This window comes from Scyliorhinus torazame, chromosome 15 (genome assembly GCF_047496885.1).
Source record: "Scyliorhinus torazame isolate Kashiwa2021f chromosome 15, sScyTor2.1, whole genome shotgun sequence".
Classification (NCBI taxonomy): Eukaryota; Metazoa; Chordata; class Chondrichthyes; order Carcharhiniformes; family Scyliorhinidae; genus Scyliorhinus; species Scyliorhinus torazame.
In genome coordinates, this window is record NC_092721.1 from 146,220,421 (window position 1) to 146,239,684 (window position 19,264).

At 49.2% G+C, this 19,264-nt stretch overlaps 2 protein-coding genes and 1 pseudogene across 5 annotated transcripts in view; all 3 read left to right on the forward strand.

The window, feature by feature from the left end:
- LOC140391876 (anoctamin-7-like) overlaps window positions 1-19,264 on the forward strand; it is a 173,690-nt gene that overhangs the window by 135,743 nt on the left and 18,683 nt on the right. For 3 of the 4 annotated variants that reach the window (XM_072476868.1, XM_072476869.1, XM_072476870.1), the window contains 2 exons: window positions 6,424-6,553; window positions 18,596-18,729. In XM_072476868.1, coding sequence (XP_072332969.1) covers window positions 6,424-6,553; window positions 18,596-18,729 — 264 coding nt within the window. The remainder of the gene's footprint in view (window positions 1-6,423; window positions 6,554-18,595; window positions 18,730-19,264) is intronic. The other variant, XR_011935201.1, reaches the window with a different exon arrangement.
- On the forward strand, window positions 13,789-14,010 carry LOC140392211 (U2 spliceosomal RNA; annotated as a pseudogene).
- Window positions 16,860-18,589, forward strand: LOC140391878 (large ribosomal subunit protein P1-like). Its single transcript, XM_072476871.1, has one exon. It carries the CDS (start codon window positions 17,046-17,048, stop codon window positions 17,373-17,375), a length of 330 nt encoding a protein of 109 aa, XP_072332972.1. The 5' UTR covers window positions 16,860-17,045; the 3' UTR covers window positions 17,376-18,589.

Genomic DNA, 19,264 nt, shown 5'->3' on the forward strand with positions numbered 1-19,264 from the left:
CCTCCTTCTGCACTGTAAATTCTATGATTCTATGATTCTATGATTGAAAATTGGTTACTGCACAGTTACCAGAAAGAAAGAAATATTATTCAAATTATAGGTTCGAAGAGTATAGACTGTTGGATATTTGACTTCCAAATGATGGGATCAGTCAAACCTGAGACATGAACTCCGTGCTACACTTTGACTGAAATGTGCACCTCATGCAATAATAATTCCAGAACTTGGCCAGTTTGGCTCACATTGAGTATTTTACTTTTTCATACTGCTAAGTTCAAACTTGTGCAGCAACGCAGAGCATAATAAAACTGGCATTTGTAATGCACCCATCACACTGTCAAGATACCTTAAAGTGTTTGACAGCAAGTGCGTTTTAGTGAAATGCAACCACTATTGTTCTTGTAGGGAAATGCAGCCACAAATTTGTACATTAGTCATGCAATATGGTCAGAAAGTGATTTGGCATTGTTATAATGTCACAAAACCCTGGTGCACATTTAACCATGAGGTTTCACATAAAAACTCCGCAAGGCAGATATAACACTGCAACATCCCATCCCCCTCTTCCATCCCTGGAAAATCAGGTGACATCCAAACTTAGTATTAAGCAGGGCGAGGAGAAGAAACTGCCTCTTTACAATCACAAACAGTGCAGTAGGGAGACCAACGTCGACTCCTCCATTATCTGCACTGTCACAGACTTGCATCAATGTTTGGGAGCAATTGTCTTCAGATGTCCCCAGCCTTTCCTGGTGGATGCAGAAATCAAGGTAGATCTATGAATATCAAGGTGAACCTAGACCCCAAAGAATATCTCTGTTCTTGAGACAAATACCTGGAGTTTAGAGCAGATGCCTAAGAAAAGCTGCAAGACTTATGGCTGCATTCAGGATCAGTATATGTCATTTTCATGTTTTTGTTTTGCTTATGTTGATGAAAATTGTGTTCAATTTAAAAGACTTCTCTTGTATTGCTGATCTTGTGGTACTCATACTCCACTTTTTCACTAAACAAAATAAAAATAAACATGGCCAGAATTTCCCGACCGTTCTTGCCAGTGAGATGTTCTAGTGCCGCTGACAACGAACCCCTGCCACGTATTTCCCTACACTGGGCATGCGCATAGAACGGGAAATCCCGTCGACAGCAATGGCGGGATGATCCCGCCGCCGGCCAATGGCAGGCTGCCTCCGTCACCGCGAAACACACCGCAGGGGTGCGGAACATCCCTGTGGTAGTCGGTATTAGGGGTATTACGGTACCTAGGTTGAGGCTGTAAGATCACTGGTGTGGGAGGTGCCTGAGACAGGAAGATCATTGGTGAAGCCTCCCTGCTGGTTCCGCCCAGTAAGGCGGAGTATAAGAGTCTGTGTCTCCCCAGCAGCTGCATTCTGTACCTGCACTGCTGGCGGAAACATATAGTCCAATAAAGCCTTCAATTGTCATCCAATCTCGCCTCTGGAGTCATTGATCGAGCATCAATTTATTGGACTAGATTTTAAAGAATGAAGCTCCGAATCAAGCTGGAATGTCTGCAACTCAGCCCCCACGAGGCAAACGCAGCGGTAACCTTCAACCACTGGCTGGCGTGCTTCAAAAGGTACCTCAGGGCGGCCACGACGGCACACATGGAGTTCCAGAAACTGCAAGTTCTCCACTCGAGGGTGAGCCCAGAGATCTACACCCTCATCGAGGATGCAGATGATTTTGAGGCCGCGATGGCCCTGTTGAAAGGACACTACATTATCCAAGTAAACCAGGTTTACGCCCGACATCTGCTAGCGACAAGGCGATAAATCCCGGGGGAATCGCTGGATGAATTCTACTGCGCGCTCCTGGTACTGGGTAGGAACTGTGACTGCCCGCAAGTTTCAGCCAGCGACCACACAGAACATTTAATCCGGGACGCATTCGATGCATGTATGCTGTCCTCCCAAATCTGTCAGCGGCTGCTGGAGAAACAGACACTAGGCCTCAAGGAGGCATGGGCCCTGGCTAGCTCCCTGGATGTGGCCTCCCGAAACGCCCATGCGCACGTCCACGACCGCGTGGGAGCCCCTTGGGCAGCGTGGAACCCACCCGCGGCCGACCCCGATGCATACCACATCCCCCCACAAGCTTGTGCCGCGTGGCTATCAGGCAACCCCGGGAGGCCCCGCTGTTATTTTTGCGGGCAAGCCAAGCACCCCCGGCAGCGCTGCCCGGCCCGCTCCTCCACCTGCAAAGTTTGTGGCAAAAAGGGCCATTTTGTGGCGGTATGCCAGGCCCAGGCGGTCGCCGCTGACTCCGGGGGCAAACCGGGGCCGCCACCACAACTCTCTCCACGGGCCATGTGCGGGCCGCGGGCACCGCCATCTTCATTTTCCCATGCCATGTACGGGCCCCGGGCGCCGCCATCTTGTTCCCCAAGGACCACGTGCGATGCGTGGGTGCCATCATCTTGCCCACCCCCAGCCATGTGCGACCCGTGGGCGCCGCCATCTTGGCCGGAGTCTCAGGACCTCAATTCAGATGACCACACACCGCCCTAGGAAAATCATCAACTTTTACCACGACTTGCCTCGGTGACCCTGGACCAGTCTCGGCCCCGAACGCTCTCGACCGCGACGACGACCGTGCTCATCAACGGGCGCAAAACATCCTGCCTGATCGACTCCGGGAGCACAGAGAGCTTCATACACCCCAACACATTAATGCGCTGTTCTCTTCCCATACACCCAGTTAACCAAAGAATCTCCCTGGCCTCCGGATCTCACTCTGTGGAGATCAAGGGGTTCTGCATAGCGAATCTCATGGTCCAGGGAAGAGAATTAAAAAATTTCCGACTCTACGTCCTCCCTCACCTCTGTGCTGCCACGCTCCTGGGATTGGACTTCCAATGCAACCTCCAGAACTTAACTTTAAATTCGGCGGCCCTATACCCTCCCTCACTGTCAGCAGCCTCGCGACCCTCAAGGTCGATGCGCCTTCCCTTTTTGCGAACCTCACCCCGGATTGTAAACCCATCGCCACCAGGAGCAGATGGTACAGTGCCCAGGCCCGGACCTTCATTAGGTCGGAAGTCCAATGGCTACTGAAGGAAGGTATTATCGAGGCTAGCAACAGCACCTGGAGAGCTCAAGTATTAGTTGTAAAGACCGGGGAGAAGCACAGGATGGTCATCGATTATAGTCAGACCATCAACAGGTATATGCAGCTCGACGCATACCCTCTCCCCCGCATATCTGATTTGGTCAATCAGATTGCACAAAACAAGGTCTTTTCCACGGTGGACCTCAAATCAGCCTACCACCAGCTCCCCATCCGCCCGGGCGACTGCAGGTACACTGCATTTGAAGCGGCTCTACCACTTCCTAAGGGTTCCCTTGGTGTCACAAATGGAGTCTCGGTCTTCCAACGGGAAATGGACCGAATGGTTGACCGGTACGGTTTGCGGGCCACGTTTCCGTACCTCAACAACGTCACCATCTGTGGCCACGACCAGCATGACCATGACACCAACCTCCGCAAATTCCTCCATACCGCAAAAACCCTTAACTTAACCTACAACAAGGACAAATGCGTGTTCCGCACCGACCGTCTAGCCATCCTCGGCTACGTAGTGCATGATGGAGTCATAGGCCCAGATCCCAAACGCATGCGCCCCCTCATGGAGTTTCCCCTCCCCCACTGCTCCAAGGCCCTGAAACGCTGCCTGGGATTTTTTTTCATATTACGCCCTGTGGGTCCCCAATTATGCGGACAAGGCCCGCTCACTAATCCAATCCTCAGTTTCCCCCCTGTCGGCAGAGGCCCGCCAGGCCTTCAGCCGCATAAAGGCGGACATCGCAAAGGCCACGATGCACGCAATCGATGAATCCCTTCCCTTCCAAGTCAAGATCGACGCGTCCGACGTAGCTCTGGCGGCCACCGTCAAACAAGCGGGCAGGCCCGTGGCCTTCTTCTCATGCACCCTCCATGCTTCAGAAATCTGTCAATCCTCCGTTGAAAAGGAGGCCCAGGCCATAGTAGAAGCTATGCGGCACTGGAGGCATTACCTGGCCAGCAGGAGATTCATGCTCCTCACTGACCAACGGTCGGTAGCTTTCATGTTTGATAATGCACAGCGGGGCAAGATAAAGAACGATAAGATCTTACGGTGGAGGATCGAGCATTCCACCTACAACTATGAGATCTTGTATCGTCCCGGGAAGTTAAACGAGCCTCCTGATGCCCTATCCCGCGGCACATGTGCCAACGCTCAAGTGGACCGACTCCGGGCCCTCCATGAGGACCTCTGCCACCCGGGGGGTCACTCAATTCTTCCATTTTATCAAGACCCGCAACCTGCCCTACTCCCTCGAGGTCAGGACTGCCACCAGGAACTGCCAAATCTGCGCGGAGTGCAAACCACACTTCTACAGGCCAGAGAAAGCGCACCTGATAAAGGCTTCCCGTCCCTTTGAACGCCTCAGTATGGACTTCAAAGGGCCCCCTCCCTCCACCGGCCGAAACACGTACTTCCTGAACGTGATTGACGAGTACTCCCGGTTCCCATTTGCCATCCCCTGCGCCGACATGACCGCAGCCACCGTCATAAAAGCCCTCCACAGTATCTTTACCCTGTTCGGTTTCCGCGCCTACATACACAGCGATAGGGGGTCCTCCTTCATGAGCGACGAACTACACTAATTCCTGCTCAGCAAGGGCATCGCCTCGAGCAGGACGACCAGTTATAACCCTTGGGGAAACGGACAGGTAGAGAGGGAGAATGGAATGGTCTGGAAGACCGTCCTACTGGCCCTACAGTTCAGGAATCTCTCAGTCTCCCGCTGGCAGGAGGTCCTTCCCGAAGCACTCCACTCCATCCGATCACTGCTGTGTACCACGACAAATGAAACACCTCATGAACGTTTCCTTGTCTTCCCTAGGAAGTCCTCCTCCGGGACCTCGCTCCCAACCTCGCTGGCAGCTCCTGGACCCATTCTGCTCCGCAAACACGTGCGGGCGCACAAGTCGGACCCATTGGTAGCAGGGTCCACCTACTTCACGCTAACCCTCAGTATGCCTACATACCCTGATGGCCGGCAGGATACGGTCTCCCTACGAGACCTGGCGCCCACTGGATCCCCACCCACACCCCCCCCCCCCCACCAACCCTACCCTCCCTCCTACCACCGCACCCCACGGCTGCCCCCTTCCTAGGTGGATCGGTTCTTCCACTAGTCCCACCCAGGGGTGATGAAGCTACCAAAGAAGCCAAAGTCACGCTCCCGGAGTCACGGATCCCGAGCCGGCGCCTGCATCGCCGCCGAAACTGCGACGATCACAGAGGTCGACCAGGACCCCTGATCGACTAATTGCTTCATTCTGATATGTACATGTAAAATGAATACTGTAAATAGTTGTGACATGTAACAAAGCAAAACACTGTACCACTGACGGGGACCACCATAACTGAGAGCACCACCCCCGCCGGACTCTTTTTTAACAGGGGGTGAATGTGGTAGTCGGTATTAGGGGTATTACGGTACCTAGGTTGAGGCTGTAAGATCATTGGTGTGGGAGGTACCTGAGACAGGAAGGTCATTGGTGAAGCCTGCCTGCTGGTTCCGCCCAGTAAGGTGGAGTATAAGAGTCTGTGTCTCCCTAGCAGCTGCATTCTGTACCTGCGCTGCTGGCGGAAACATATAGTCCAATAAAGCCTTCAATTGTCATCCAATCTCGCTTCTGGAGTCAATGATCGAGCATCAATCCCTTATTATACTTCAGCACACAATTAATTTTGATCCATCGGAAAGTACTTTAGAATATTGATCTGTAATTTAGGACATACAGTAACTTAAATTTGAGACATGAAACATGTACAGAATGTTCTGATTGAAATATTCAGGTTTGCTTTTGGACAAACTACAATTGATGTGTTATGTACTCTGGGATAACACAGACTGCAACTCGATGCAGCTTTGACCAAAATATACTCCAGACTTTGAAGTAAGTTCAATGTGATTTATTGAACCATTAGCACAGTTCTCTATGAGTTCGACTCTCCTGCTAATCTTGCTATAGTAACTCAGTCTAACTAACCAGTCTGCTCCAAGCCACGTTGTGGGTGTGATTCTTCTGATCTGCCCCTGTCCTTCCCTTTGAGTGTCGCCTGTGGAAAGAGACAGAGCATGTGTGTCCTGTCCTTTTATATGGGTTGCCCCCTTGTGGTCGTGTCACCTCTGGGTGTCTTGACTGCTCATTGGTTGTGTCCTATTCTAAGTGTTCATTAGCTGTATGTCTGCATGTCATGACATCTCCGGTGCTCCCTCTAGTGTTTACCTAGTTGTAGTGTATTTACATTAACCCCTTGTGTATTTACAGTGATGCATATCATCACAACAATTAATTATTTAAACTGAAGATTGTAATTTTTATTCCTTGCCATTTGGTTTTCAGCTTTTTGCTGTCTCATTTCCACTGGGACCACTCATTTTCTTCTTAACCATCTTTTTCGACATACATGTGGATGCTAAACGACTGTTATGGATGTACAAACGTCCCATCGCTCATATGGCTCAAGATATTGGTAAGGAATTGACATTGATTCATTGTTGGATAAACCTACAGCTAGAGACAGAGTCACTATGAACACACGGTGCCTGTCCAATCCGGTAGGGGGAGCCATACTGAGAGGGGGCTGAAACGTTAACTCTATTTCTCGTTGCTCCACGCTGTCAGACCCCGCTGAGCATTTCCTCTTTCTTTTTATTACAAATGCAATGTGTTGAAAATCAGATCTGGCAAACCCCATTCTTATTAAGTCTGCATTTTCCATCGTTGTGTGCCTCTGCCATGTTCCAGAGTTTGTGTTTCTGTGGAGTAGAGAATTTGATGTATCAGATGAATGCAGTCCGATTGAGTAAAACAGCTCCGATTAAAATTGTCTTATGGGTGAATAGTAGACCCCTTAAAATGGAAGTCAACACCCCGGCTTTGGTGACTGTAGTGGGGGAGCAGGCTTTCCAATATCTGTGCGTAGAAACACAGTATTTATGATTGAAGAGTACTGCAGCCAAGCTTTCCACATATACTGGGGAGATTTTGAAGATCCTCGGATCAGCAATACTGCAGTGGCCTACAGAGAGCAGGAGGCTAATCTGCCTTTCACTTACAGAATTTACAGTGCAGAAGGAGGTCATTCGGCCCATCGGGTTTGTACCGGCCCTTGAAAAGAGCACCCTATCTAAGCCCATACTTCCCCCCCTATCCCCGTAACCCACTAACCCCACCCAACCTTTTGTTTGGACACGAAGGGCAATTGATCATGGCCAATCCACCTAACCTGCACATCTTTGGTCTGTGGGAGGAAACCGGAACACCCGGAGGAAACACACGCAAACACGAGGAGAACATGCAGACTCCGCACAGACAGTAACCCAGCCGGGAATCGAACCTGGGACCCTGGAGTTATGAAGCAACTGTGCTAACCACTGTGCTACCGTGCTGCTCCGTGGTTGTCGTGGAAGGACATAGACCTAGACCGGTTACAGGTGATGAGGCTCAACTGGCTGGAAAACTTCAAAATATCTGATGGCACCCTTCGAGGTGTCTTGAGGGAGTATGAAAACGTCTTCATGAAGTATTTGGCTGAATTAAGAGCTTAAAAGACACGGGGCTGAATTCTCTGTCGTCAGGATGCTCCGTTTTGCCGACAGCCCAGGGGTTTCCCGACGGCCTGGGGCTGCCCCACAATGGGAAACCTCAGTGACCAGACGCGAAACGGAGAATCCCGACGACATACTGGACGAGAAATCTGGTGCTGCAGGACAGAGAAACCCACCCAAGGTATATGTCAATCCGGATTTAACACCCACGTTCTTCAATGCCAAGCCAGTGCCATAAGCATTGCATCAGAGTGCTCACACTGAGGTTATGGGTGTGATTCTCCGACCGCCATGGGAGGATGACGGGGGAACGCTGGAGGCGGGGGGGGGGGGGGGCCAAGCGGGGGGCAATGCTCACGGCACCACCATGCCAACCCCTGGATGCCTGGACACTGTGCCTGAACACTGCAGGAGGGAACACTCCACACGCAGCAGCCAACATCCAAACACCCAGGGGATGGGACACAGCTCCGGGGACACGTCCACAGCCGGAGGGTGGGTGAGTGCCACGGGGAGAGGGCCAGCACCCGATCCAGGTGATGTTACGAGCGGGTGTCCGGGGTACAGGGTCTGGGGTCCAGTGAGGGGGCCTGCTGCTGCAGGATGTGCCTGGGCAGGGCGTTCTGGGTGGGCGGGAGGGGGGTGATCAATGGGGGAATGGATGGTCCCGGGGTGGGAGCACCGCTGTTTGTCAGTCTAACACCCTCTCCCAATTCCTTACAGACACTGAACGCTATGGCAGGGATTTTGGACCCAGCCCTGCTGGTGCTGCTGCTAGGTGATGCAGCCAGACGCCGGAGACGGCGGCAGCAGCAGCATCTGCAGATGCTCAAGGCGGCGGACCATATGCCAGACCCCGCCCCATACCCTGAGGACCCGGCCGCACATCAGGCCAGGGAGGAACCCAGAAGGGGAGTCCCGTGACAGCCCAGGGTGTACAGGTGTCGCTGGTTGTTTGAACATGTCATGATATGCAGACATGCACATAATGAGATACAGACAGCCAGCTAATGAACACAGAGAACAGGACATAACCAATCAGCAGGCAGAACACTTGGGGGTGGTTTCCCACTATAAAAGGCATGAGGCACTCACACTCCGCTTCTTTCCACTGGGGACATCTACAGAGTGAGTCAGGGTGTATATATCACATAACACCTGCAGCACGTGGCTAAGAGCCAGTCTGGTTCAGTCAGACAGAGTAATCACACTTAGGTTAGCAGAGAGTCAAACTCACAGAGAACTGTGCTAACTGTGTGACAGGTTCAATAAATCAGATTGAACTAACTTCAAGGTCTGGAGTATCTTTCAGTTAAAGCTGCATCCAGTTGCAGCCTGTGTTATTTCAGTGTGCTTAATACGACAGAACAGATGACGGACAGCGTGTTGCAGGAGGTTCCACTTCAACAAGGAGACAGTGCGACACCTGTGTCATGTCCTCACGGACTTGGCACCACATGGAGGAGGAGGACACCTGTTCCCTGTGGCCGTTAAGGTCACCGCAGCCCTGAACCTTAAGCCTCGGGATCATTCCAGTGCTCGAGCGGGGAGCTGTGTGGTATCTCACACGCCACAACCCACAGGTGCATCTGACGGGTCGCAAATGCCCTCTATGCCCAGGCGGAAGACTGCATCGTCTTTGACATGGACCAAGCTCAGCAAGATGCCCAGGCATCAGGTTTCTCCGCCATTGCTGGGATGTCCCAGCTCCCGGAGCTAATAGATGCCACACATGTTGCCCTGCACTCACCGACCATCTGGGAGTACCCTATGTTAACAGAAAGGGGTTTCACTCCCTCAACATTGAAAGTCCAAAGATGTGCAGGTTAGGTGGATTGGCCATGATAAATTGCCCTTCGTGTCCAAAAAGGTTAGGTGGGGTTACTGGGTTACGGGGATATATTGGAGGCAAGGGCTGAAGTAGGGTGCTCTTTCCAAGGGCCGGTGCAGACCCAATGGGCCGAATGGCCTCCTTCTGCACTGTAAATTCTATGATCTATGTCTATAACATACAGCTCGTGTGCGACCACCAGATGAAGACATGTTCAGCGGCTTCCCAGGGAGTGAGTATGACAGCTACATATTGGGGCAGTCGGTCAGCCCCACCCTCTTCGAGGAGCACCCCAGGATGGGCGGTTGGCTCTTGGGGGGTTCAGGGGTATCCGTTAACGACCTGGCTAATGATTCCAGTACGGAGGCCAGTGACCGAAGCGGAGACCCGGTACAACGAGGCCGATGCAGCCACCCGAGCTGTCATTGAGCGGTGCATCAGACTGCTGAAGATGCGGTTCCGATGCCTCAACCACTCCGGTGGTGCCCTGCAGTACACCGCCTGGAGGGTCTCCCACTTTGTGATGGTCTGCTGTGCCCTCCAAAACCTCGCACAGCAGCGGGGTGACGTCCTGGAGGTTGGTGATGAGGCCATGTGGCCACCTCCAAGGAGAAGGAGGACAAGGATGATGTGGAGGCGCCGGACCAGCACGGGCTGGAGGATGAGGCCAGGGAGAACCTGAAGCCCAGCTGGAGGCTGCAGGACAGGTGCAGCGGTGAGGGTCCGGCAAGCCCGGAGGGCCAGGGAGGCCCTCATACTCGCCTGATTCATTTAGGACATGGCCTGGTCCATCACCCCCCACCCCCATCTCCTACCCTTCCAGGGTGCTGGGATTGTGTCCTCACCGTCAGCGAGTCACTGTCGAGGGTAGCGATGTGATGATAACCCACAGAGAGCTGAACGCCAGTGCTCCTCAGTGCCAAAGTCTCAACCCTGCCTGTGTGCTGAGTGCTTGCTCACACCCACCACCTGCACGCGGTGTGCCCGGGGAGGGGGTGGAGGAGTGGGGGGGGGGGATGTCTGGAAGCAGCGCCAGGGGTTCAGAGGTCAGCCCGCATTGCCAAAGAAAGTGACGGAGGCATCATACTGGTTGTGCACGAGGCTATTAAATGTGTAACACAAGTCCCCATTTTCCAGATGGTGACGCCCCCTCACCCTCCCAACCCCCATCCTCCCTCATGCCCTACCTAGCCCCAACCCCGTCCCCCCTTCCCCGGTGCCCTCAGTGATCCTTTCTAGCTCTACCACTACTTTTTTTTTCTTTTTTTTTTAAATTTAGTGTATCCAATTAATTTTTTCCAATTAAGGGGCAATTTAGTGTGGCCAATCCAGCTACCCTGCACATCTTTGGGTTGTGGGGGCGAAACCCACGCAAACACGGGGAGAATGTGCAAACTCCACACGGCTCCAGACAAGGGGAAGCAGGGGCTGCCACTTCTGTTCAACTCGCTGCATCTGTCGAGGGCGGCACTACTAGTTCACCCATGATGAAAGTGGTCCTGCCTGAGGTGACACGACCGTGGACCCCCCAATCGCCTAAAGAAGTGCCGAGCCTGTGGCTGGGCTATGGAGGTCCTGAAGGACCCGGAGGGCTCCGGACCAATTGGCATTTTGATGGACTCTCTTTCCTCAGTTGTCCCTGTTAACAATTGTGACTTTTGTACATAGTTATGCGGAAGTGTAGTAAGGGACTAAAGGGGGGAGGGATGTGGTAGCGTGGTCCCTTTAAGCAAACAGCAGGAGTCATCCATACAAAGATGTTACAAACTTGTTGAAATTGTAAAAGACACTAATTCCTCACTGAACATTGACATTGTTTCATTAGAATGTTGTTAATAAGATAGGAAACATATATCCTTTTAATATTGCAATGTTTGCATTACGTATTGAGGAACAAAGAGATCTTGGTGTATGACTCCATGGATCGATCCCTGAAGGTGGCAGCACAGGTAAATATGGTGGTGAAGAAGGCATGGAATGCTTGCCTTCATTAGACGGGTAATAGAATATAGGAGTAGGGAGGTCTTGGTACAACTTTATAAAACATTGGTTGGGTCACAAATGGAATATTGTGTGCAGTTTTGGCCATACCATTGGGAGGATGTGAGGGGGTACAGTGGTGATTCACCAGGATGTTGCCTGGAATGGAAAGTTTCAGCTATGAGGAGAGACTGGATAGGCTGGGATTGTTATCCCCGGAGTAGGGGAGCCTGAGAGGCATGGATGGGGTAGACCGTAATAATGTTTTCCCCATGACAGAGTTGTCTAAGACCAGAGGGCTAACGTTTAAGATGAGAGTAAGTGGTGTCATAATATTCAACACACACATCATGATAGACAGACCAACAGACCAATTAGCACACATAACACGACAGCCAATCACAGACAAGAGCAGACACAGTATAATACAAGAAACACAACACCTCCTAGTCAGTCCATCTGGAGACAGGACAAGGCCAGGACTCATTAACAAGACACTCACACAGTCACCACGTGCTGAGTACCAAGTCAGATGTGTAAATAACTAGTTGGAATAAAACTGTGTTGTACCAATCGCAACTGTGTTGGTTCGTCTGTACCTCAGAGCACCCAACACCACAAGTGGTTTAGAGGGGAGCTGAGGAAACATTTTTTCACCCAGTGGGTGGTGGAAATATGAAACGTGCTGCCTCAGAGAGTGGTAGAGACAGGTAACTTTCACAACATAATAATAATACTAATAATCTCTTATTGTCACAAGGAGGCTTCAATGAAGTTACAGTGAAAAGCCCCTAGTCGCTACATTCCAGCGCCTATTTGGGGAGGCCGGTACGGAATTGAGCCCGCGCTGCTGGCCTTGCTCTGCATCTCAAGCCTGCTGTTTAGCCCACTGTGCTAAACCAGCCCCTGTGCATTTAACAAGTATCTGGACAAGCACTAAATCATCACGACATAGTAGACTATGGACCAAGTGCTGGTAAATGGGATTAGTTAAGATTGATATTTGATGGTCAGCATAGACATGGTGGGCCGAAGGACCTGTTTCTGTGCTGTATGACTCTGTGATTCTAAGGTTGTTGACCAGAGAGTTCCTATTCTGTGGCCTGTGAATCCTACATGCTGACACTGCACCCGCAGACGGCAGCCTTTCACAGCTTTCACTGGTCCAGTCTCCCACTGTTCTTGATTGAGATGCAGCCAGCGGACTCTGCTCCCACCCACGTCACTTTTCCCCTGTGCCGTTGGGGTTGCTGCACCGCCACCAGGAACTCCTTCTGTCCCCCAGTGTCTGCCACCAGCACCAGGAACTCCTTCAGCTGCTCCTGTCCCCGCTCCGCTCCCTGCACCAGCTCGGTCTGTCCCCCAGTTTCTGCAACCACCACCAGGAACTCCTTCAGCTGCTCCAGCACTGTAACCATCTTCTGCCACTGGATAGAGCCCAGTGACTCTGAAATCAGGCGACTGGTGAGTGTAGCTTGAGTGTAATCTACATTCATTTACGTTTATACTCCTTTTATATTCTTAATTTATTTTACCTTGAAACTTAACTAATTTAGGAATGTAAGAATTGAGGGATGTATTGTACTTTAGCTTACCCTCTATAATGTTCTGATTTTTTTTCTGACAAGAAATATCTAAAAGAATCTAACTACAGCTTTTACATTCATTGTAATGGGAAAATCTGATTACAGAATCACAGAATTGTTACAGAACGAAAAGAGGCGCTTCAGCCCGCACTGGCTCTCCGTGGGAACAGTTTACCTAGAACCATTCCCTCGCCTACTCCTCGTAACCCTGCAGTCTTCCTTTACAAAAACAATTCAGTTCCCTCTTGAATATCTTAATTGACGTGCCTCCATGACCCTCTGAGGTTGTGCAGTCCAGATCCTAACCACTCACTGGCTGAAAATCGTTCTCTTTATGTCTCCTAATGTTTCTTTTGCCAAATGCCTTAAATCTGTGTCCTTCCACTAATGGGATCAAACTTTCCCTATGTACTCTGTCCCTCATCATTTTATTAAATCTCCTCTCAACCTTCTCTTCTCTGGGGAAAATAAGAACAAAGAATGGTACAGCATTGGACAGGCCCTTCGGCCCTCCAAACCTGCACCGATCATGATGCCTGTCTAAACGAAAAACTTCTGCACTTCCAGGGTCCGTATCCCTCTATTCCCATCCTATTCATGTATTTGTCAAGATGCCTCTTAAACGTTGCTATTGTACCTGTTTCCAACACCTCCCCCAACAGTGCATTCCAGGCACTCATCACCCTCTGTGTAAAAAACACATCTCCTCTAAATATTCCCCCTCACCTTAAACCTATGTCCCCTAGTAATTGACTTTTCCATTGCTTCTTGGCCTTTTGGCTAAGATCAAGCGTCAAGATGAGGTGCAATGTCTTTTCTTGGAGCTTGGATCTTATATGTCTCTCTTGTGGAGACCATGAGTTGGCTTCAATTTGAATTAGTTTTTGGAGCATGCAATGAGATGGATTAAGGGTTTGCCCTATCCACTCTGTACATTGGCTTTATAACATTAAGGATAGGATTTTTAAAAAATGTAATAAATAAATAAATACTTGACCACGCTGGAACAAGCATCTGACTATCCACTCTGTTCATGTCACTCATAATTTTGAGAGCCTCTATCAGGTTGCACCTCATCCTCTGTCGTTCCAGTGAAAACAATTTATTCAACCTCTCCTCATAACTAATACCCTTCGGACTAAGCAACATCCTGGTAAACCTCTCCTGTACTCCCTCCAAAGCATCCACTTCTTCTGGTAGTGTGGCGATCAGAATTGTATGCAATATTCCAAATGTGGCCTAACTAAGGTTCTGTACAGCCACAGCATGACTTGCCAATTTGTATACTCAATGCCCCGACTGATGAAGGCAAGCATACCGTATGCCTTCTTGACTACCTTCTCCACCTGCATTGCCACTTTCAGTGATCTATGGACCTGTACGCCCAGATCTTGCTGCCTTTCAATACTCTTCAGTGTTCTGCCATTTTCTGTCTAATTCTCACCTGTATTAGACCTTCTAAAATGCATTACCTCACTTTTGTCTGAAATAAACTCCATCTCCCATTTCTCTGCCCCCCCAAGTCTCCAACTGATCTTATCCTGCTGTATCCTCGAATAATCCTCATCGCTATCCGCAACTCCACCAATCTTTGTGTCATCAGTAAACTTGCTAATCAGACCAGCTACATTTTCCTCCAAATCATTTATATATACTATGAACAACAAAGGTCCCAGCACTGATACCTGAGGAACACCACTAGTCACAGCCTTCCATTCAGAAAAGCACCCTTCCACTTCTACCCTCTGTAATGATATGTAGTCAGACATGTAACTAAAGGGTTAATCACGACACCTAGCTGTGGCATGACCACTAGAGCGCATTACAAGACCCATTATATAATAAGAGCTCCCAGATGCCCTCTCTCTCTTTCCAGCAGGAGTTACCAGAGAACAGCAGTGTAGCAGAGAGCATCTCAGCCTAGCCACCACGTGTAGCTTAGATACAGTTTGTACAGTTAGCTATCCTTACTTTATTGCTAGAGTTAGTTCAGTAGAGTGTCAAACTCATTTATTTGTTTTAGAGTTACTTAATAAATGTTTTCAGTTTACTTTGAAGACTCGAATGTTCTTCAACATCATCTACAGTTAGTAACGACATATATTACTTAAACCCAGTATTATAACATGCTACCAGGAGTAGCAATATAATATAACACCCTCTGTCTTCTGTGACTGTGCCAATTCTGTATCCATTTTGCCAGCTCACCTCTGATCCCATGTGACTTCACCTTTTGCAGCAGTCTGCCATGAGGGACCTTGTCACAGGCTTTACTGAAGTCCATGTAGACAACATCCACTGCCCTTCATCAATCATCTTCGTCACTTCCTCGAGAAATTCGATCAAGTTAGTGAGACATGCCCCTTCACAAAGCCATGCTGCCTATCGCTAATAGGTCCATTTGATTCCAAATGTGATTAAATCCTGTCCCTTTTTCAGTAATTTCTCGAACAGTGATGTAAGACTCACCAGCCTATAATTTCCTGGATTATCCCTACTACCCTTCTTTAACAAAGGAACAACATTTTTTAAAAATAAATTCAGTGTGCTCAATTAATTTTTTCCAATGAAGGGGCAATTTAGCATGGCCAATTCACCTACCCTGCACATCTTTGGGTTGTGGGGGCGAAACCCATGCAAACACAGGGAGTATGTGCAAACTCCACAATGATAGTGACCCAGGGCCGGGATCGAACCTGGGACCTCGGCGCTGTGAGGCAGCGGTGCTAACCACTGTACAACCGTGCTGCCAACAAAGGAACAACATTGACTATTCTCCAGCCCTCTGGGACCTCACCTTCAGCCAATGAGGATACAAAGGTCTCTGTCAAGGACCCAGCAATTTCCTCTCAATTTCTTCAACCTGTCCCACAACTGAAGTTTCTTAAAGTCGCACTGTCCAAGAACATAATCCCAATTTTCTTTTGTTTTTTTTATAAATTTAGAGTACCCAATTCATTTTTTCTACAATTAAGGGGCAATTTAGCGTGGCCAATCCACCTAGCCTGCACATCTTTGGGTTGTGGGGGCGAAACCCACGCAAACACAGGGAGAATGTGCAAACTCCACATGGACAGTGACCCACAGTGGGGATCGAACCTGGGACCTCGGCGCCGTGAGGCTGCAGGGCTAACCCACTGCGCCACCGTGCTGCCTTAATCCCAATGTTGAGGGAGCAATCCCAGTACAGCATCTGGATCACCTGTGACTAGCCAATCATGAGTTGAACAGAGAAAATGGCAAGCTGGGCGTGGCCAGTGCTTGGAATTGTTATTTTATTTGTTCATGTGATGTGGGTGTCGCTGGCTGGGCCAGCATTTATTGCCCCTAATTTCCCTTAAGGGGACAGTTACAAATCAACCACATTGCTGTGGGTCCAGAGTCACATGTAGGCCAGACCAGGTAAGGATGGCGGATTTCCTTCCCTAAACCAGATGGATTTTTACGACAATCGACAATGGTATCATGGTCTTCATTAGACTTTTAATTCCAGATATTTATTGAATTCAAATTTCACCATCGAGCCTGGGTCCCCAGAGTATTACCCTGGATTTCTGGTTTACTAGTCCAGTGACAATACCACTAGGCCAGGCATTGTCAAAGTCGGGGGAGCGACCCGCGGGTGGGTCGCGGGCAGGTGCCGGGAAGGTGCGGAGCCATCCATCGTGGTGCTCCCAATCGCGCAAATCCACGCACAACAGCCGCAGCAGCCGGCTTTTAACTTTGCCGGCTGTGAGCGGCCTTCAAAAAGGCCGCGACCATATTTAAAAAATATGGTCGCGGCCATATTTTTAACTTTTTACATAGTTAAAAAATGCACCGATGATCGGGCACGCATGCGCAGTGCGGCTGCATTTTTAAAATATGGTTAAAAAGGCCGCTCACAGCCGTCATAGTTAAAAGCCGGCTGCTGTGCGGTCTGCCCGGTTCGGAAGTGCTCGGTTCTTCTGAACGAAGCTAAGGCTGAGTTTCCCCCGGTGACTAGCACCATCGGACCCACCCGCAGAGATCGAGCGCATGGCCTCCACCTCGGAACTTGCCTGTATCTACAGCGCGCTCATTCTGCACGGCGATGAGGTCACTGTCACCGAAGACAAACTCAATGTCCTGATTAAAACAGCGGGTGGGACCATTGAGCCTTTCTGGCCTAATCTGCTTGCCAAGGCATTGGCTAATATTGATATCAATAGTCTGATCTGCAACGTTGGTGCTGGTAGCAGTGCCCCAGCTGCTGCAGCAGTTGTTTCCACCACAGCCCCTGGTGCTGCTGAAGAGAAAAAGGAAGAGAAGAAACAGGAAGAATCTGAAGAGTCTGATGATGACATGGACTTTGGTCTCTTTGATTAAAAGTGGCATGCAACAACATTGTTACAATTTACAAAAAATAAATAAAAATTGAATGTAAAAACCGGCAGCTGCGGCTGAAGATCGCAAATTTGCGCAATCGGAGACGCAAATTTTTAAAAAAAATATTCTTTGTAATCTTCCTGCCTGAGGGAGGCTGAGAGTAGGTCACGGCCCCCAAACGCCGCCATCACATGCTTTGGGCGCGATTGCGATTCCTCCATTTTGTCAGCAGCAAACAAGGTAAGAGAAAATGGTGGGCCTCGAAGGTCAGCCGGCGTGGGTCGCGAAGGTCGGCCGGCGTGGGTCACAAAGGTCAGCTGCCGTGGGTCCCGAAAGTAGGCCAGTTGGTAAAAATGGGTCCCAGGAAAAAAAGTTTGAGAAACACTGCACTAATTCACAGCCTCCTCTACGTTATTTGTGCTACTTGCTGTTTTTACATAAGGTGCACCATTTATTACGTAACAGATGACACAGTTTCAGGTTTCTTCCTGTGCAAGTTCCAGTATTGTCAGTGCAGCTACAACCTAGTGTACATTTCATATCAATAAATAATGACAATCAATATTGATTGCAAAAAATTTCTGTGCAACAAATTTGAATGCAGGCTGTTCCCAGTTAACAACATGGATTCTATGTGGCACTCGCTTTATTTATTCAAACTGTCACTTCTTTGCAGCACTCTATTAAATTTCTCTACAATCTTGATTGACCCTGAGTAGCCACATGCTCTGTGCTAGCCTGCACCTCATTCTTGTGATCATACTGCATAGATGTCGACATCTGTCCAGGATGCTCTGAAATGTGCCGCAAAGTGCTGATTGTCTATCAAAGTGGGGTTATTCGTATCGGTCTATATCTCCAGGCTGTTCTCTCCTGGCATCCTACCAGGCTAGAAGGTCTGGAGAACCATTCTATCAGTGCATGGAGATGCTTATAAATCTCATATCATATAAAAATATTTTATTATTTTGATAAGATCATCAAAAAGCATGTGTATGCCTTAGCAATCATTATTCATTTCCATTTGTTAACATTAATGATGGAAATGGACTTGACCGCGCATTAGCAAAGTTTCCATTTCTGATGAATTTTCTGTGGTTGTTATGTGTAAAGGCTTAGTGGGAAAATGTACCCTGTACTGCCAGTAAAATGCTACTGCACCATGTTTATATCTGGTTTGTGGAGATGGGCCACGACTAACATACATTGTGTATTATCAGGTCACTGGTTCACAATACTGGATCTAATAAATAATATAGCTGTGGTGACCAATGGCTGCCTCATTGCATTTACTGCAGACTTTGGGAAGGAGAAGCCCTTTCATGAAAAACTCATAATCCTGATTGTATTTGAGGTATGGTAATTATTTTAATAAATGCCATTTTACATAATCTGCTGGGGAAAATCCTGCGACAATATTTTTTGGAAAAAGACAAAAGAACAGATTTTACTGGTATTATGTGCTATAATTTAAAAGGTATAATATCAATGGTGGCACAGTGGTTTATGGCAAGGTGGCACAGTGGTTAGCACTGCTGTCTCACAGCACCAGGGACCCGGGTTTGATTGCGGCCTTGGGTGACTGTGTGGAGTTTACACGTTCTCCCCTTGTCTGTGTGGGTTTCCTCGCGTGCTCCGGTTTCCTCCTACAGTCCAGAGATGTGCAGATTAAGTATATTGGCCATGCCCAATTGTCCTTTAGTGTCCAGAGATGTGTAGGTTGGGCTATGGGGATAGGGAGGGGAGTGGGCCTGAGTAGAGTGTTCTTTTGGTGTGTCGGTGCAAACTCGATGGGTCGAATGGTTTCCTTCTGCACTGCAGGAATTCTATGAAAATGCCTGATGAATCTCTTCAAGGAGGGAATTGTGACCTTTCAATTTTCTCAACTT